Source organism: Microtus oregoni, unplaced genomic scaffold (genome assembly GCF_018167655.1).
Source record: "Microtus oregoni isolate MIOR12 unplaced genomic scaffold, Mior012 000006F_ref0000085, whole genome shotgun sequence".
NCBI lineage: Eukaryota > Metazoa > Chordata > Mammalia > Rodentia > Cricetidae > Microtus > Microtus oregoni.
Window position 1 is genome coordinate 42,579,326 of NW_024543065.1, and position 20,285 is coordinate 42,599,610.

General features: G+C 40.4%; 1 protein-coding gene across 1 annotated transcript; it reads left to right on the forward strand.

Moving 5' to 3' along the window:
* Positions 1-4,098: 4,098 nt before the first annotated feature.
* Positions 4,099-18,756, forward strand: Ncr1 (natural cytotoxicity triggering receptor 1). Its single transcript, XM_041654504.1, has 7 exons — positions 4,099-4,132; positions 4,209-4,244; positions 4,428-4,712; positions 15,746-16,024; positions 16,226-16,273; positions 18,326-18,376; positions 18,506-18,756. The coding sequence occupies exons 1-7, from the start codon at positions 4,099-4,101 to the stop codon at positions 18,754-18,756; spliced, it is 984 nt and encodes a 327-aa protein (XP_041510438.1).
* Positions 18,757-20,285: the final 1,529 nt, after the last annotated feature.

The following is a 20,285-nucleotide window of genomic DNA, read 5'->3' on the forward strand; positions in this document are numbered from 1 at the left end:
TACAGGTATACCCGCACACAGTGGAAGCAGAAGAGGAAGACATCAACAGTTTCTACACAGATCTACAAATCGAGGTTAGCAGGGCATATAAGAATAAGAATGGAAAACTAATCATTATGGGTGCCTTCAATGCAAGAGTTGGATCTGGAGAAAGAATGGATTATTGTGTCATGGAAACATATGGATTGGGACAATGGAACGTTAGAGGCAACAACTGCTTGACCTATGCTATGCAAATGATTTGTCCATAGCCAACACAAAATTCAAGCAGGCCAAACCATCAAGATTCTGGACATGGGAATCACCTGACAAATGTACATACAGCCAAATTGACTACATTTGGTTTCCTGGTCATCAGGAAACTCATATCTAGTATCCAAAACAGCAGATCATTCCCTAGTGCTGTCTTAGGGTCAGATCACCAACTTGTTATAGCCAACATTCAACTCAGGAGAGGCATGCCAGGCAAGACAGAGATAGACAGTAAACAACTGATGAACCGAGCTATACGGAGAGAGTATAAAAGAACCACTGAGAAAAAGATGAGGGAAATCACTAAACAATCCTTTACAGATATAGAAAGCAAATGGGAGAAAATCAAAAGAGCTATACGGGAGGCTTCAAAGGAGACATTTGTTATGCGAAAAGGACAACACCAGTAGAATGGCTTTCTGCAAAGATGATCAATCTGGCAGAAGAAAGAAGGAAGCTAAAAAGCAAACAGAGAGGCAAACCACAGGCAGCAAAACACCACAACTATGCAGGGACATCAAAAGAAGAGCAAAGAAGGATAGAGAGCTGTGGATACAAAGTCTATGCAAAGAGGTCAAAGAGGCTAGACTCTATAATAAAACACATCTTGTTTACAAAGTTATCAGACGAATAGCTGCCAGATAGGCTTCTCAGACTTTATGATTAAAGATCGGCAAGGTCATTTATTAACAGAACCAGGGAAAGTAAAGCAAAGATGGAGACAATACTTTGACATCCTATACAATGGCTCTAATGCTGCCAACATAGACTAGAATGAGAAACACATCAGCAGCCACTCCAACACCAGAGATGATGAAAATATTAAATATTGACAGGAGCAAGATAGAGGAAGCTATCAAGAGAGCAAAATTCAGGAAAATCTCGGGAATGGATGGCATGACAGTGGAGGAGCTGGAGGCAGCTACAATAGATTCAAGAGCTAGGCTGAGGTGCTTCTCAAAACTCTTCAGGGAGATATGGGAACATGAACCAATTCCTATGGAATGGAAGCACTCAGTCATAATTCCCACACACAAGAAGGACAAGCTGAGTGCTCAAATTACAGGGGCATTAGTTTGTTGTGCCATAGCAGCAAGATCTTCTCCTCCATTATCCTGCAAAGGATCAAGGGCAGAACAGAGAAAATCCTAGCAGAGGCCCAGTGCGGATTTAGAACTAACAGGAGCACAATTGATCAGATCTTCCCTTTAAGGCAACTGGCAGAAAAATACAAAGAATCTGGGAAAGACATATGCCTGTTACATTGACTTCAGGAAGGCATTTGATAGCATTTGGGGGAAAGGACTTTGGGAAACAATGAGGTTCTACAGATAACCCGAGAAAAATCATAAGAATCCTAGAGAATGCCTATAAACATATTTTTGCATTGGTCAAATCTGTGGAGAACTAAGCAATCAGTTTAAGCCAATCATAGGAGTGTTGCAGGGATGCATCCTCTCACCACTCCTCTTTAATATATTCCTGGAATTAATAATAGCAACAACCCTGGAGGATGAGGAGATAGGCATGCAGACAGTTGTGCGAATCAATAACTTGCATTCCACTGATGATACCGCACTACTTGCTGAAAGTCCAAATGAGCTACAGGCCACAGTAAATAGAGTGGTGGAAGTAAATGAAAAACCTTGGCATGAAAGTAAACATTGAGAAGACTGAGATACAACACATGGGAAGTGCATACAGGGTTTTAACATTGTAATAAAGAATCAGAACCTCAGTCAACTTTGTCTATCCGGGAGGAAACCTCAATTCAAAGGAGGGACTTATTTCGGACATCAAGAGGGATGTGAGGGCTGCATTCCAGGCACTAGAAAAAGTTTAGTCAGCAGCAAGAGACATAATGACAACAACAAAATTATAATTCTATGAGACACTAGTCTTGAGCTGCCTTCTTCACAACTCTGAAAGCGGGACAACGAAACGCTCCTCAGAACAGCAGTTGAATGTGTTTGAGATGGCATGTCTCAGGAGGATTCTAGGTGTCACAAGAAGATAGGCTACACAGTGATAACATTAAGACACATCTCCAGAAATCTTTAATAAATAAATAAATTTAAAAAAAGAACACAAAAAAAAGAAAAGAAAAAAAAGACACATCTCCATCTACAGAAGGAAGTAAACTACTGGATACAGACAAGGCACGTGAGATACTTTGGCCATGTTATGAGAATAAATGATGGCAGATACCTGCTTGGAGGAGTGCACAGGATAAGGCAAAGAGGAAGGCCTCCCCACCTCCCCCTCCCAAAAAAAACTCTGGATAGACAGCATAAAGGAATACTGTGGAACCTTGGGTATGACAATAATACAAGCAGCTAGGACTGCCCAGGCTAGGAATAACTGTAGAACCACCATAAATGAGCTGCCCATGCATGCTTAAGCATTGCAAAGGCATGGATGATGATGACGACGACATAGGAGAAAGAAAGATGCTCTCGGTCACAAGGGTATGGGAAATAACAAATTTTACTAGAAGAAGAGATATACAAGAGAGGAAGGAATCCATTGGTGTTCAACATAATAAACCAGAAAACCTCAACAATAATGGAGGAGAAAGAAAGAGCAAAACATCTGACAACAGGCCAGTAAAACACTTGTCTCTTAAGTATAAAGACCTCAGTTCAGTCCCCAAAACCCACATAGATAATAGAGCCAGGCAGAAGCTGGGAAGATGGCTCAGCAATTAAGATCACCCACATGAGGAGGCTCACAATCACCTGTAAGTCCAGCTCTAGGGAATCTTACTCCCTCTTCTGGCCTCTACCAGCACTATACTCATGTGCACATACCCACACACAAACACACAAAATTAAAAATGAAATCTTTAAAACATAAAAGCCAAGTGTAACAATACATGCTTATGATCGCTGTGCTAGGAAGGATAGACATGTGGGTACCTAGGACTTAGATATCAGCTGACCTAATCTACTTTGCAAGTTTCTGGCTCTGGAGGGTTGTTGTATACAAAAATATGTGGATGTGTGCACACGCACACACAAACTTAGTAAGGGTTGTAGAGATAGCTCAGTGATTGAAATGTTTACAATGCTAGAATGAAGACCTGAGTCCAGCTCCCTAACACCCACATAAAATATCGGATGGACATCAAAGCCCACTTGTAATTCCAGCCTGAGAATGCAGACAAGGGATCTCCAGAACACGTTGTCTAGGAAGATTCATCATATTGGTGAGCTCTGAGTTTGATTGAGAGCCCCTGACTCAGTGAATAAAATGGTAGAGAAATCAAAGTTGATCTATGACATCAACCGCAGGCCTCCACATGCAGACGTGCACACAGATGTGTCTATACATAGGCAAACACATACACTTACACATGCATGCCACACACATGCACCTGAAAATAAAAAATAATAATAGCATTTTTCTTGAATAAAATAACAAATATTTTAATATTGCATTGGTGTTGCTTTCTGATTAAACCAATGATCAAATTCAAACATGCATGCTACACACAGGAATACAAAGGTTAATTTAGGAAATACTCAGACTTTTTGCTCTGTAAATCTCCCCCATGACTTCCCCAGATGAATTTATAGGTTGACCTAGAAATGTATTTCAGACTGGGCAGATAATGGTCAAGGGAAACTTTTAGATTCAAAATGTGGTTAAACGTGTTGTGTGAACAACATCTCTGCCTTGAAGCCCAAGGTTAGTGGTGAGGGAAAAGCTGTGAATCTTTCTGTTTAAAAAATGTGTGAAAGTCCCATGATGGGTGGTGTTGGGGCTCACCCACCACATCCTGTGCATCTCCCTCAGCCACTGGACTCAGTCCACACACAGGTCAGCATTGGTCTTGCCAGTGGAATGCTGCGGATACTCACTGCCCTGCTGGGCCTGGGTGAGTCCTTCAGGAAAGGGGGATGGAACCAGAGCAGGAGTCGGGGAGGCATTGTATCATTATTGTTGTTTTCTAGGGCTATGTCTGAGCCAGAGGATCAACACAGAGAAACGTAAGTGCTTCCTTGAGAGCCTCAGGATTGGTCTCATGCTTTCATTTCAAGGGTCCATCTGAGAGCATCGAGAGACAGGCGAGCATTCTGCCTCACTCTGATGGCCACAATCTGGTGGCTGCGGGAAAGTGGGGAAGATAAGTAATGGCTCATCTGGGACTCATGCCCCTGGTTCCTTTTCAGAGAGTCTCCAGAAACCTATCATCTGGGCCGAACCCAGTACCAGGGTCACAAATGGAAATGCTGTGACCATCTGGTGCAAGGGACATCACACTGCTACCCATTATCAACTGTATTTTGAAGGAAGCTTTTCAGCCTTGGAGAGACCTAAGCCAAGTAGAGCAACAAATAAAGTCAACTTCACCATTCCACAAATGACCTCACATACCGCAGGGAAATACACCTGCTGCTATCAGAGTGGGGAGCGTCAATCAAAGAGCAGCAAAGGCCTGAATCTAATAGTTACCGGTGAGTGTCTTGTTATTAGATGTAAAGTCAGCTTGGTATGAATCATGGAGAATGCCAGTGTTCATAAATACTGAAAACTCTTTTATTTCCCCTTGCCATTCTTTTTTATTAACTTTTTTTATTTTTTAAAAAGAAAACAAATTGTATTTTTTTTTCATTTTGCATGCCAATCCCAGTTCCCACTCCCTCCCATCCTCCAATTCTCTCTACCTATCTGCCACCACACCCCCCATCCACTCCTCAGAGAGGGTAAGGCACATTGTTTGGAAAAGTTCCAAGGCCCCCCCTACCATATTTAGGTTTAGCAAGGCATACATCCAAAGAAAATAGGTTCCCAAAAAGCCAGTACAAGCAGTATGGATAAATACTGGTGCCACTGCCAGTAGCCCCTCAGTCTGCCCCAGTCATGCAACTGTCAACCACAAAGGGACTAGTTTGGTCCTATGCTGTTTCCTTCCCTGTATGGCTAGAGTTGGTGAGCTCCCATTAGCTCAGGTAAACTGTTTCAGTGGACGCCTCCATTATGATCTTGACCTCTTTGTTCATATTCGCACACTTCCCACTCTTCAACTGAACGTTGGGAGCTCAGTCCAATGCTCTGATGCAGATCTCTGCCTCTGTATCCATCAGTTGCTGGATAAAAGTTCTATGGTGATATTTAAGATATTCATCAGTCTGACTACAGGGCAAGGCCAGTTTGGGCATTCACTCCTCTATTGCTTAGAGTCTTAGCTGGGGTCATTCTTGAGGATTCCTGGTTATTTCTCAAGTGCCAGGTTTTTTGCTAGCCCCATAATGGCTCCCTTAATCAAGATCCTCTTTCCTTGCTCTTGTCTCTGTCCTTCCTCCATCTTGACTATCCCATTCCCTCAAGTTCTTCTCCTCCCTCCCCTTCTCCTGTCATCTTCCCCTTCCATCCTCCCTACTTCCCCCAACCCCATACTCCCAATTTTATCAGGTAATCTTGACTGTTTCCCCTTCCAAGGCAAATCTGTATATGTTTCTCTTAGGGTTCACTGTGTTAGTTACCTTCTCTAAACTCAATAACCTTTACAGCTAGTATCCACTTATAAGTGAGAACATACCGTGTCAATCTTGTTTATTCTTCTCCAAGAACCAGCTCTTTGTTTCATTGATTCTTTAGACTGTTTTCTGTGTTTCTATATTGTTGATTTCAGCCCTCAGTTTGATTATTTCCAGTCTTCTACTCCTCCTGGGTGAGTCTGCTTCTTTTTTTCTAGAGCTTTAAGGTGTGCTGTTAAGTTTCTAATGTGAGCTTCTCCATTTTTTTAATGTGGGCACTTACTGCTATGAACTTTCCTCTTAGCACTGCTTTCATAGTGCCCCATAGGTTTGGGTATGTAGTGTCTTTATGTTCGTTGAATTCAAGACTTTAATTTCTTTCTTTATTATTTCCCTGATGCAGGGGTGGTTCAGTAGTTGACTGTTCAGTTTCCATGAGCTTGTAGGCTTTATGGGGGTAGAATTTTTGTTAAATTCTAACTTTATTCCATGGTGATTCAATAAGACACAGGTGGTTACTAATTTTTTTTTGCTTTGTTCCTGAGTATGTGATCAATTTTTAAGAAGGTTCCATGAGATACTGAGAAGAAGGTATATTCTTTCCTATTTGGGTGGAATGTTATGTAGATGTCTGTTGAGTCCATTTGATTCATTACCTCTATTAATTCTCTTATTTCTCTGTTAGGTTTCTGTCTGATTGACCTGTCCATTGGTGAGAGAGGAGTGTTGAAGTCTCTACTATTAGTGTGTGGGGTTTGATGTGTGCTTTGAGTTCAAGCAATGTTTCTTTTACATATGTGGGTGCTTTTATATTAGGGGCATAGATATTCAGGATTGAGACTTCATCCTGATGAATTGTTCCTGTTATGAGTATAAAGTGTCCATCTCCATCTCTTCTGATTGATTTTAGTTTGAAGTCAATTTTCTTAGATATTAGTATAGTCACACCTGCTTGTTTCCTGGGTCAGTTTGATTGAAAAACCTTTTCCCAATCCTTTACTCTGAATAAATGTCTGTCTTTATGGTTGTGGTGTGTTTCTTGTAAACATCAGAATGTTGGATCCTGCTTTCGCATCCATTCTCTTAACCTGTGTCTTTTTATAGGTGAATTGAGACCATTTATATTAAGTGATATTAATGACCAGTGGTTGTTAACTCCAATTTTTTTTTTTGGTGGTAGAGTTTGTGTGTTTCCATTCTTTTTCTTGTGCTTGTGGAGGGTTGTTAGATGTCTAAGTTATTGTGGGTGTTGTTGGGTTCCTTGGGTTGTGATATTCCTTCTATTACTTTCTGTAAGGCTGGATTTGTGGCTACATATTGTTTAAATTTGTTTTTATCCAGGTGTACCTTGTTTTCTCCATTGATGGTGAAAGAAAGCTTGGCTGAGTATAGCAGTCAAGGCTTACATCCATGTTCTCTTAGTTTCTGCAGCATATCTATCCAAGAACTTCTGGCTTTCATGGTTTCCATAGAGAAGTCTGGTGTAATTCTGATAGGTTTACCTTTATAAATTACTTGACCTTCTTCCTTTGCAGCTCTTAATATTCTTTCTTTATTCTGTATGTTTTGTGTTTTGATTATTATATGGTGAGGGAATTTTTTTTGATCCAGTCTATTTGGTGTTCGGTATGCTTCTTGTACCTTCATAGCAATATCCTTCTTTAGGTTGGGAAAGTTTTCTTCTATAATTTTGTTGAATATATTTTCTGTGCCTTTGAGCTGTAATTCTTTTCCTTCTACCCCTATTAGTCTTAGGTTTGGTCTTTTCATGGTATCCAAGATATCCTGGATGTTTTGTGTTAAGAATTTGTTGAATTTGCTGTTTTCTTTGATCAATGAGTTTATTTCCTCTATAGTATCTTCAGTGTCTGAGATTATTTCTTCATTATCTTGAATTCTGTTGGTTATACTTGTCTCTATAATCCCTGTTCATTTACCCAGATTTTCCATATCCAGCTGTCCCTCAGTTTGTGTTTTCTTCGTTACCTCCATTTCAGTTTTCAAGTCTTTTTTTTTCTTTTTTTTAATTAATTTATTTATTTATTGAAGATTTCTGTCTCCTCCCCGCCACTGCCTCCCATTTCCCTCTGCTCCCCCAATCAACTCCCCCTCTCTCATCAGCCTGAAGAGCAGTCAGGGTTCCCTGCCCTGTGGGGAGTCCAAGGACCTCCCAGCTCCTTCCAAGTCTAGTAAGGTGAACCTCTAAACAGCCTAGGCTCCCACAAAGCCAGTACGTGCAGTAGGATCAAAACACAATGCCATTGATCTTGACTTCTCAGCAGTCCTCATTGTCTGCTATGTTCAGCAAGTCCAGTTTTATCCCATGCTTTTTCAGACCCAGGCCAGCTGGCCTTGGTGAGTTCCCGATAGAACATCCCCATTGTCTCAGTGTGTGGGTGCAACCCTCGCGGTCCTGAGTTCCTTGCTCGTGCTCTCTCACCTTCTGCTCCTGATTTGGACCTTGGGGTTTCAGTCTGGTGCTCCAATGTGGAACTCTGTCTCTGTCTCCTTTCATTGCATGATGAAGGTTAATATCCAGGAGGATGACTATATGTTTTTCTTTGGGTTCACCTTCTTATTTAGCTTTTCTAGGATCACGAACTATAGGCTCAATGTCCTTTATTTATGGATAGAAACCAAATATGAGTGAGTACATCCCATGTTCCTCTTTTTGGGTCTAGCTTACCTCAATCAGGATAGTGTTTTCTATTTCCGTCCATTTGCATGCAAAATTCAAGAAGTCATGTTTTTTTACTGCTGAGTAGTACTCTAATACATATATATTCCATACTTTCTTCATCCGTTCTTCGATTGAAGGGCATCTAGGTTGTTTCCAGGTTCTGGCTATTACAAACATTGCTGCTATGAACATAGTTGAGCATATACTTTTGTTGTATGATAGGGCATCTCTTGGGTATATTCCCAAGAGTGGTATTGCTGCGTCTAGGGGTAGGTTGATCCCAAATTTCCTGAGAAACCACCACACTGCTTTCCAAAGTGGTTGCACAAGTTTCCATTCCCGCCAGCAATGGATGAGTGTACCCCTTTCTCCACAACCTCTCCAGCAAAGGCTATCCTTGGTGTTTTTGATTTTAGCCATTCTGACAAGTGTAAGATGGTATCTTAAAGTTGTCTTGATTTGCATTTCCCTGATCACTAAGGAAGTTGAGCATGACCTTAAGTGTCTTTTGGCCATTTGAACTTCTTCTGTTGAGAATTCTCTGTTCAGCTCATTGCCCCATTTTATAATTGGGTTGATTAGCCTTTTACAGTCTAGTTTCTTGAGTTCTTTATATATTTTGGAGACCAGACCTTTGTCTGTTGCGGGGTTGGTGAAGATCTTCTCCCAGTCAGTAGGTTGCCTTTTTGTCTTAGTGACAGTGTCATTTGCTTTACAGAAGCTTCTCAGTTTAAGGAGGTCCCATTTATTCAATGTTGCCCTTAATGTCTGTGCTGCTGGGGTTATACAAAGAAGCGATCTCCTGTGCCCATCTCCTGTAGGGTACTTCCCACTTTCTCTTCTATCAGGTTCAGTGTGTTCGGGCTGATATTGAGGACTTTAATCCATTTGGACTTGAGTTTTGTGCATGGTGATAGATATGGGTCTATTTTCATTCTTCTACAGGTTGACATCAAGTTGTGCCAGCACAATTTGTTGAAAATGCTCTCTTTTTTCCATTGTATACTTTTAGCTCCTTTATCAACAATCAGGTGTTCATAGGTTTGTGAGTTAAAGTCTGGGTCTTCTATTCGGTTCCATTGGTCGACTTCTCTGTTTTTATGCCAATACTAAGCTGTTTTCAATACTGTAGCTCTGTAATAGAGTTTGAAGTCAGGGATGGTAATGCCTCCAGACAATCCTTTATTGTATAAGATTGTTTGGCTATCCTGGGTTATTTGTTTTTCCATATAAAGTTGATTATTGTCTTCTCAAAGTCTGTGAAGGATTTTGATGGGATTTTCATGAGATTGCATTGAATCTATAGATTGCTTTTGTTAGAATTCCCATTTTTACTATGTTGATCCTCCCAATCCAAGAGCAAGGGAGATTCTTCCATTTTCTGGTGTCCTCTTCAATTTCTTTCTTCAAAGACTTAAAGTTCTTGTCAAATAGATCTTTCACTTCCTTGGTTAGAGTTACCTCAAGATATTTTATGCTATTTGTGGCTATCGTGAAATGTGATGCCTCTCTGATTTCCCTCTCTGCTTCTTTATCCTTTGTGTATAGGAGAGCAACTGATTTTTTGGAGTTGATCTTGTATCTAGCCACGTTACTAAAGGTGTTTATCAGCTGTAGGAATTCTTTGGTAGTGTTTTTGGGGTCGCTTATGTACACTATTATATCATCTGCAAATAGCAAAAGTTATACTTCTTCCTTTCCAATATGAATCCTCTTGATCCCCTTATGTTGTCTTATTGCTATTGCTAGAACTTCAAGCACTATATTGAAGAGGTATGGCGAGAGTGGACAGCCTTGTTGTGTTCCTGATTTTAGTGGGATGGCTTTGAGTTTTTCTCCGTTTAATGTTGGCTATCTGCTTGCTGTAAAGAAGGTCCTGGATAGAGGTACTGCAGAAAGTTTTGAAGTCTTAAACTGTTTCCATTACCTGTTTGATTGCTTTTTGGTTTCCTTTAGGGTATCTTTGAGGGATTTTTTTTCATTTCTTCAAACTTTTTGTTATTCTTCTCATCCATTTCTTTAAGGTAGTTTTTCACATCCTGTTTAAGGGACTCTATCACTTTCATAATGTTACATTTAAAGTCTATTTCTTGTACGTCTTCTGGATTAGGGCGTTCAAGTCTTCCTGTTATATGTTTGCTGGATGCTGGTGTTATCATGTTGCTTTTCAGATTGTTGAAGGAATTCTTGTATTGGCACTTGCCCATCTCTTCCTTCAAATGCCCTCCAGAATGGATCTTCTGGTACAGGATCTGGGCCACTTGCTGGCCAGGGACCTCGCAGACAAAAGTGTGTGCTTGCTGGGTGCAGGCTCAGTGGGACAAAGAAACTCCTGCAGCAGTTGTCTTCACCACTTTGTCCCCATACCCTCAGCCCCAGAGCAGGCTGAGTTGGGGGATCCTATGACCCTGCAGATAGAAAAAGGATGCTTGAGGGGCAAGCTGAGCTCCCTTTCTGGGGGGGTGGCTGGCTGGCCGCTGGTTGGGCACACCAAGGGTGATGTTTCTTTGATTTCTTTCTTGGCTTCTTTATCATTTGTATATAGGACGGTTACTGATTTTTTTCAGTTGATATTGTATCCTCCCACATTACTGAAGGTATTTATCAGCTGTAGGAATTCCTTAGTAGAGTTTTTGGGGTCTCTTATGTATACTATCATATCATCTGCAAATAACAAAAGTTTGATTTCTTCCTTTCTAATTTTAATTCCCATGACCTCCTTTTGTTGTCTTATTGATCTAGCCAGAACTTCAAGAACCATGCTGAATAGATATGGAGAGAGTCCAGAGTCTTGTCTTGCTCCTGATTTTAGTGGAATTACTTTGGGTTTCTCTCAATTTAATTTGAGGTTGATTGTTAGCTTGCTGTATATTGATTTTATTATGTTTAGATATGTTGATTGTTTCCCTGATCTCTCCAAGACCTTTATCATGAAGGGGTGTTAGATTTTGTCAAATGCTTTTTCAGCATCTAATGAGATGATCAAGTGGTATTTATCTTTCAGTTTGTTTATATGGTGGATTACACTGGTAGATTTTCATATGTTGAACCATCCCTACACCTCTGGGATGAAGCTGACTTCATCATGTTGGACAGTTTTTTTGAGGTTTTCTTGGATTCGGTTTTCCAGTATTTTATTGAATATTTTTGCATCTATGTTTATGAGTGAGATTGGTCTAATTCTCTTTCTTGGTTGAGTCTTTGTGTGGTTTTAGTATCAGGGTAACTGTAGCCTCATAAAAAGAGTTTGGCATTGCTCCTTCTGTTTCTATTATGTGAAACAGTTTGAGGAGTATAGATATTAGTTCTTCTTTGATATTCTGGTAGAATTCTGTACTGAAACCATTGGACCCTGGGCTTTTTTTTTTTTGGTTGGGAGGCTTTTGATGACTGCTTCTATTTCCATGCAGGTTTAGATCTATTTAAATTATCTGCTTGGTCTTGATTTAATTTTGGAATGTGGTACCTATCCAGAAAATTGTCCAATTTTCTAACATTTTGCAATTTTGTGGAGTACAGGTTGATGTAGTATGACCTAATAGTTCTCTGAATTTCCTCAGTGCTTTTGTTATGTCCCTTTTTCTTTTCTGATTTTGTTAATTTGGATGTTCTCTCTGTGTCTTTTGATTATTTTGATTAAGGGTTTGTCTACCTTGTTGATTTTCTCAAAGATTCAACCCATTGTTTCATTGATTCTTTGTATTGTTTTCTTTGTTTCTATTTTATTGATTTCAGTCCTCAATTTGGTTATTTCCTATCTTCTACTCCTCCTGGGTGAGTCTGTTTTATTTGTTCTAGAGCGTTCAGATGTGCTATTAAGTCACTAATGTGAGCTTTCTCCATTTTCTTTATGTGGGCACTTAGTGCTATGAACTTTCCTCTTAGCACTACTTTCATAGTGTCCCATACGTTTGGGTATGTTGTGTCTTCATTTTTGTTAAATTCTAAGAAGTCTTTAATTTGTTCTTTATTTCTTCCTTGACCCAGGGGTGGTTCAATAGAGCACTGTTTAATTTTTGTGAGTTTGTGGGCTTTCTGAAGTTAGTGTTGCTGTTGAATTCTAATTTTAAACCATGGTGATCCAAAAAGATACAAGGGGTTACTCCAGTTTTTTGTATCTGTGGAGGTTTACTTTGTTTCCAAGTATGTGATCAATTTTAAAGAAGGTTCTATGAGGTGCTGAGAAGAACGTGTATTCTTTTGTGTTTGTGTGGAATGTTCTGTAGATATGTTAAGTCCATTTAATTCATGACATCTGTTAGTTATTTTATTTCTCTTGTAAGTTTCTATCTGGTTGACCTGTCCATTGGGGAGAGTTGGCTTGAAAGGTGTTTAAGTCTCCTACTATTAATATGTGTGGTTTGATGTCGATTTCAGCTTTAGTAATGTTTCTTTTACATATGTGAGGTTTTTTTTTATATTTGAGTCATAGATGTTCAGGATTGAGACTTCATCTTGATGGATTGTTCCTGCTGTGACTATAAAGTATTCTTCTCCATCCCTTTTGGTTGATTTTAATTTGAAATCTATTTTGTTAGATGTTAGGATAGCTACATATGCTTGTTTCTTAAGTCCATTTGATTGGAAAATCTTTTCCCAACCCTTTACTCTGTCTGAGGTATTGTTTGTCTTTGAGGTTGAGGTGTGTTTCCTGTAAATAGCAGAAGGATGAATCCTGTTTTTTCATATCCATTCTCTTAGCCTGTGTCTTTTTATAGGCAAATTGAGTCTATTGATATTAAGAGATATTAATGGCCAGTAATTATTAGTTCCTGTTATTTTTCAGTGGTAGTAGTCATGTGTTTCCCTTCTTTGGGACTTTATGGTGGAGAGTTATCTGTTTTTGTGGGTGAAGTTAGCTTCCTTGGGTTGGGCTTTTCCTTCTAGTACTTTCTGTAGGTCTGGATTTGTGGATAGGTATTGTTTAAATCTGGTTTTGTCATGGAATATCTTGTTTTCCCTATAAATGGTGATTAAAAGCTGTGCTGGATATAGTAGTCTGGGCTTGCATCCATGGTCTATAATTTCTGCAACATATCTGTCCAGGATCTTCTGACTTTCATGGTTTCCATTGAGAAGCTGGGTGTAATTCTGATAGGTCTACCTTTATATGTAATTGACCGTTTTTTTATTTGCACATTTTAATATTCTTTCTTTATTTTGCATGTTTTGCTTTTTTATTTTTATATGGTGAGAAGCCTTTTTTATCTATTTTGTGTTTTGTAAATTTCTTTTACCTTCATGGGGATATCCTTCTTTAGATTAGGAAAGTTTTCTTTTATGATTTCATTGACTATATTTTCTGTGCCTTTGAGCTGGAGTTTTTCTCCTTCTACCCCTATTATTCTTAGTATAGGTCTTTTTATGGTGTCCCAGAGTTCCAAGATGTTTTGTGTTGAGAATTTACTCAATTTAATGTTTTCTTTTACTGATGAATCTATTTCCTCTATAGTATCTTCAACATCTGAGATTCTCTCTTCCATCTTTTGTATTCTGTTGTTTATGCTTGCCTCTATAGTTCCTATTCATTTACCCAGATTTTTTATATCCAAAATTCCCTTGCTTTATGTTTTCTTTATTGTCCCTATTTCATTCTTCAAGTCTTGAACAGTTTTCTTCACCTGTTTGATTGTTTTTTCTTGGTTTTCTTGGGTTTCTTTGAGAGATTTATTAATTTCTTCCAATTTTTGTTTGTCTTTTCCTCCATTTCTTTAAGGGAGTTTTTTATTTCCTCTTTAAAGGTCTCAATGATCTTCATAAAGTTAAGTTTAAAATCGTTTTATTCTACTTCTTGGTTAGGATGATCAAGTCTTCCTGTTGTATGACCACTGGGTTCTGGTGTTACCATGTTGCTTTTTAGGTTGTTGGATGAATTCTTGCATTGGCGCCTGTCCATCTCTTCCTTCAATTGATGCTGGCAGTATCTTTGTGTCTTGGTCCAATCCCTGCAGTGGCTGTCTGTGTCTTGGGAACTATTCTTAGTCTTCTCTGTACTGTCACTGTCTGTGTCTCAGGGAGCCACTGAGGTCTCTCTCGGCCCTCTCTCTTGGCCTTCTCCCTTGATCTTCTCTCCTGGTTCACTCTCTTGGTCCACTCTGTGTAGTCACAGCTTGTGCTTCAGAGCTTGTCTCTTGGTCCTCTCTCTCGGTCATCTTTGTGTAGTTGCAGCTTGTGTTTCAGCATTCCTCCAAGGTTGCAGGGTGGGGCCATTTTGGAAGGTTTAGAGGCCAAGTGAGACTTGGAGCTTTCAGGGTCCAATGGATGGGATGGAGAATTTGGAACAGCCTACCTGAAGGAAAGTCCCCTGCTGGCTGGCTAGAAAAGCAGAGGCAGGTGGGGGAGGGGCCCAGGTTTTGCTCCTGTATGGAGGGCCTAAAGAGTGGGGTGTCATGCCTAGTGGCTGAGCACTCACCTCTTGGTCCTCTCTGTGTAGTAGTGGGCTGTATTTCAGAGTCCCACTCACTGAAAACTGATGGAGGAAGGTCATTGGTTAAATAAAAAGAAACTGCTTGGCCCTCATTGGTTAGAAGATAGGTGGGAGGAGTAAACAGAACAGAACGCTGGGAGGAAGAGGAAGTGAGCTCAGACTCCACAGCTGTCCTCTCGGGAGCAGACACCTCAGAGAAAAGCCATGCCCCGCTCCTGGGCAGACACACGCCATGAAGCTCCGACCCAGGATGGAATAGGCTAGAATCTTCCCAGTAAGACCGGTTCTCACAGATTATTAGAGATGGGTTGATCGGAATGAGAATTAGCCTATAAGTGCTAGAGCTAAAGGGCCAGGCAGTGTCTAAAAGAATACAGTGTCCGTGTAATTATTTCGGGACATAAGCTAGCTGAGCAGGCGGCTAGGGTGCTGGGGACGTAGCCCTGCCGCTCTTATTACTACAGAAAACTCTTTATGCCTCACTCTGACACTGCTTATCTTGACTGAAAGTCAGGCGATGTATCTAATCATAGCAACATTCTGCAGGATTAAACTTCAGGGTCAGCTTTCTCTCCTGGCATCAAAGGCATCTTAGGTCATGATCTCTGAACAAGCTGTCTATAGTAGACACTGTGGGTCAGGGTATGTCTAAGAACTGATGGACAGGAGAATCAAACCTGGGCAAGAAGAGGTTGGCACATAATGAAGTTTCATTAGAAAATGTAGCCACGCACACGGCTCTCAAATTTAACCTAGCTCGATCTGTGACAGCCACAAGTTTAGGAAGCAGAATGAGCACGACTCCAAAGAGTGATACATGGTCATAGGGAAAGGAAAGCAGTGGATTGAGGAATTGCCGTAAGATAATGCACTGTATATACCATCCCTGCTTCCCCCCGACAGGTCTGTATGACACACCCAACCTCTGGGTTCATCCAGGACCTGAAGTAACCTTGGGAGAGAATGTGACCTTCTTCTGTCATCTGGATTCTGGGACAAGCAAATTCTTTCTGCTCAAGGAGGGAAGATCCAACCATGTCCAGCACAAACTTGGGAACATCAAAGCAGAGTTTCCCATGGGCCCTATGACCAGAGCCCACAGAGGGACATACAGATGTTTTGGCTCTTACAATGACCATGTGTGGTCTTTCCCCAGTAAACCTGTGACACTACTCATCCCAGGTAAGGACACTCCCACCTGTGTCTTAACCAGCCCTAGGGGATGCCCTTGACAGAGATTAAAAAGATGACAAAGAGTTCTTTGCTTTATAGAGATACAGCTGGCCAATCGGGAACCCCAGAGGGGCAGAGAAAGGTGAAGGAATAAAGGATATAGGAGGAGACATAAAATTCTCACCTTTTAAAATTGTTTTCCATTTCTAGGAGATGTTGATAACACCAGCCTTGCACCCACAGATCCTACTTCTCTTGGTGAGTCACTTCCAAATTCACCAGAAAAGAGCTGGAGAATTAGCTATTGGTAAAGTACTTAGTCTGAGAACCCAAGTTGGATTTACAACACCCATGTAAAATCCAGGCATGGTACCCCACATCTGTAATCCTGATGCTATAGAGGGGGGAATCAGTGTCAAGCCAGTCTAGTTGAATCAGTGATTTCAAGGTTTATTAAAAGACCCTGTCTCAAAAACTAAGATGGAGAGGATTTGAAAAAGGTATCCAATGTTGACCTCTGGCCTACTCACTCACACACACACACACACACACACACACACCATGGGAAAGATCAAACTTTTCTAATGACACTAAAATGAGGTATTTACTCATAACATCCATTTAATGTACATCACCCAGCTAGCAGCTGCTGCAGAGTCAGTCAGCCAAATATCCTTACCTTTGTGAAACTTATATTGTAGCAATAGGAAGCAAACCAAAAGACAAGTCAGAAAAAAATAAATAAATGTGTTCTCTAGCACATAAAGAGGGAAGCAGTGATATAGGAAAAGATAATGCATGAAATTGATCGGGGAGGAAGGCAACCATATGAAAGATGGTTTCCCAGAGTGGAAAGCATCTGAGATAAAAGCCACAGGGAAACTACTTGGAGGTACAAAGGGAGAGAGATGCATAACCATGTGGAAGATGATACAGAACTCCTGTGAGGCACTGGGGCAAAAAAACAGTTGTGTGGGCTAGTTTCATCTCAGTTTTTAAATTTGTATTAATTTTTTGAGAATTTCATGTGATGTTTTGATCATACTCAACTCCTACCAGATTCACCCCCTCACTACCCAACTTTTGTACCTTCACTTTTTTTAAAACTCATGAATATCTTGTGTGTGTAGCCTTCCACAAAAGTATGGTCAGTCTACCAGGGGACAAAAACTCTAAAGAAACCTACTCTTCCCTTGCTTAGCAGCTATCAAATGCTAATGGCTCCCCCTCTGGGGGTGAGACTTCACACCTATCTCCTCTTTCCATGTTGAGATTTGGTCTAGCTTGAGCTTGCACAGACTGCATAAATGCTAACATAATACCATGAGTTCGCATGTGCATCTGCCCTATGTGATCAGAAGACACTATTTCCTTGTAATCATCCACTACCTATGGCTCTTATAGTCTTTCCACCCCCTCTTCCACAATAATCCCTAATCCTTGGGAGAAGGGATGTGATAAAGCTCATTTAGGGCTGAGAATTCCACAGTCTCTCTTAGTCCCTGCTCCTTGAGCAACTACGGGTCTCTATTTTAGTTACCTTCTTCTCTGGTGGAAAATTCATTTCTGTTGCTGTGATAAGACACCCTGGTTAAAAGCAACTCTGAAAAAAGAAAGATTTATTTGGTCATCTCTGAGAGAAAGTCACAGCAAGAACTCAGGCAACTAGTTACATTACATCCACAACAAAGCACAGAAAGAAACAAATACTTCCATGCTACCTGTTTCTGCTTTCACCCAGCATTCTCCTGTCCTATGTCACTCATACAACCCTGCCCAGGGAATGGTGATGTCCACAATAGACTGGGTCTTCACACTTCGATTATTAATAAAAGCAATACCACAGAGACATGCCCACAGGCCAAACTGATCTAGATAAATCCTCACTTCAGCTATCTTTTCAGACAGTTCTAGATTGTGGCGAATTGACATTTAAAACAGAGCATCATAGGAGTGGTGATGGAGAAGGGGTGGAGCTTACTTCAGATGGTGAAAAAAATGTCATGTGTGAATTTGTCTCATGTGAAAAGGAGATTTATATTGAATGAATGATGAAAATGAGGCTTCCCCAGAGTTTCTGTCTAGCATGACCATACATTAGTACTCTGTGTGAACCCATACTTAAGTACATCCATTCCTTTACTAGTCTACTCTATTTCCAGATGAAGCTCTGAGGACTTGGGTTTCTAGGTGGAAACCAACGTTGCAAAGCCATGAGATGCCATGAGGCCTATACAGAAAAAGAAATGTTTCAAAGGAAGGATCCAACACCATTGTTCATTCATCCCTTCTTCTTTTCCTTATCCTCAGATTATTGGGAGTACAGCCTTTCAGCCGAAGAAGAATCAGGATTACAGAAGGGTAAGTGAATATCTAGAAGCATAGATTCTGAAGAAAGGCACAGGGAAAAGCAGGAATGTCAAAGAAGAAGAGGGAGGATGGGGTGGGTGTGTAGCCTCTGCCAACAGTGACTCTGTCTTCTGACTCCAGACTTTGCCTTCTGGGATCATACAGCCCAAAATCTCATTCGGATTGGTCTGGCATGCATAGTCCTGATGACTCTAGTATGGCTTTTGGTTGAAGACTGGCTCAGCAGGAAGAGGGATAAAGAGGGGGCCAACAGATCACCAAGTCGGGAGTACAAGAGAAGATGGAGAGTCCAACATTCCCTTGAAGAGGAACAAAGGAATGCAATTTCAATGCGGGAACTGAAGGCAACTCCTGGACCTGGGGCCATATGAGCTCTATGCTGCCCCTGGAGGAAGGAAGGCATCATTGCACGAATGAAGGGGTAGAGTCAGGCAAAAACATCCTAAAAGGGCGTGGTGAGATGAAATGTCTAAGTTTCTACTATAGACAAATTCTCTGTCTCTGTTAAATATTAAGCTTAAAGTTTATTTACTTCAAGCTATACTTTTAAATACTCTGGTCTTTCCTAGAAAAAAACTACCTTCCAAAAAAAAAAAAATGTTGGCCATGGGAATATTTCCTTACTACTTTGTCTTTAGCATTTTTTCTAATTTTATTTATTAATGTGTACTGGTATATTTGTCCATGTATGTTTGTGAACCATGTAATGTAGCTAGTGTCAGATCCCCAGGGACTCAAGTTACAGATGTCTGTGAGCTGCTCTGTGGGTGCTGGGAATGGAACACAAGTCCTCTGGTAGAGCAACAAGTGTCCTGAACAACCAAGCTGTTGCAGCGTATTTGTTTACACTGTGTAAAGATGTTTCACTGTAATTGGTTTTAAAAAGAGCTCAATAGCTAGGCAGGAGAGAATAGGCGGGACTTCTGGACAAAGAGAAAAGTTTGAGATGAATCTCTGTGCATAAGAAACACCAGGAAGACACGGAACAAATCAGACATACAGAATGGAAGAGAGATAAAAGCCACCTGGCAAAGCATAGATTAGTAAAAGCAGGATAATTTTAAGTTATAAGAGCTAGTTGGAAAAAAAAGCCTAAGGTAAGGCAAAGCTTTCATAATTAAATAATAAGTCTCCATGTTGTTATTTGTTAACTAGCAATCCAAAGAAAGACTAGCTATACTGGGCCTTATCTCCATCTCCATCCTCAATTCAACTTTTGTATTGTGTGTCCATGTGTGAGGTACATGGGTGCACACATATGTTACGTCACTCATATGAGGTCAGAGGACACCTTTGTGCAGTTTTCTCCTTCCAATTATTTTAAAACATTATTTCTTTTGTTTTCTGATGTAATACAATTATATCTCCCCCTTCCTCCCTTCAAACCCTCACATCCCTCCTTGCTCTATTTCAAATTCATGACCTCTTTTTTTCATTAATTGTTGCTACATATATATGTATATACATACATGTTCCTAAATACATAAGATTTTTGTGGGTTCCAATGCTTGAACACAGACTGTTAGACATATACAGCAAGTGTTTTTAACCTACTGAGCTTTCGCCTTGCTAATCTATCATTATTTCTTTCTTCTTTCTTTTGTCTGCAAGAATTCCTTTCAAAATAAGTACTGAACAACAATACCAATAAGTAGACATATACTGTCCTAGCTAAAATTATGTCAACTTGATACAAGTTAGAGTCATTCTGAAAGAGGGAACCTCAGTTGAGAAAATGTCCCCACAATATTGGCTTGTAGGAAAGCCTACAGTGCATTTTCTTGGATGATGAGAGATGTAGAGGGCCCAGCCCACTGTGGGCAGTGTCATTCCTAGACTGGCAGTCCTGGGTTCTGTAAAAAAGCAGGCTGAAAAATGAGAAAAAAGACAGTAAGTACCA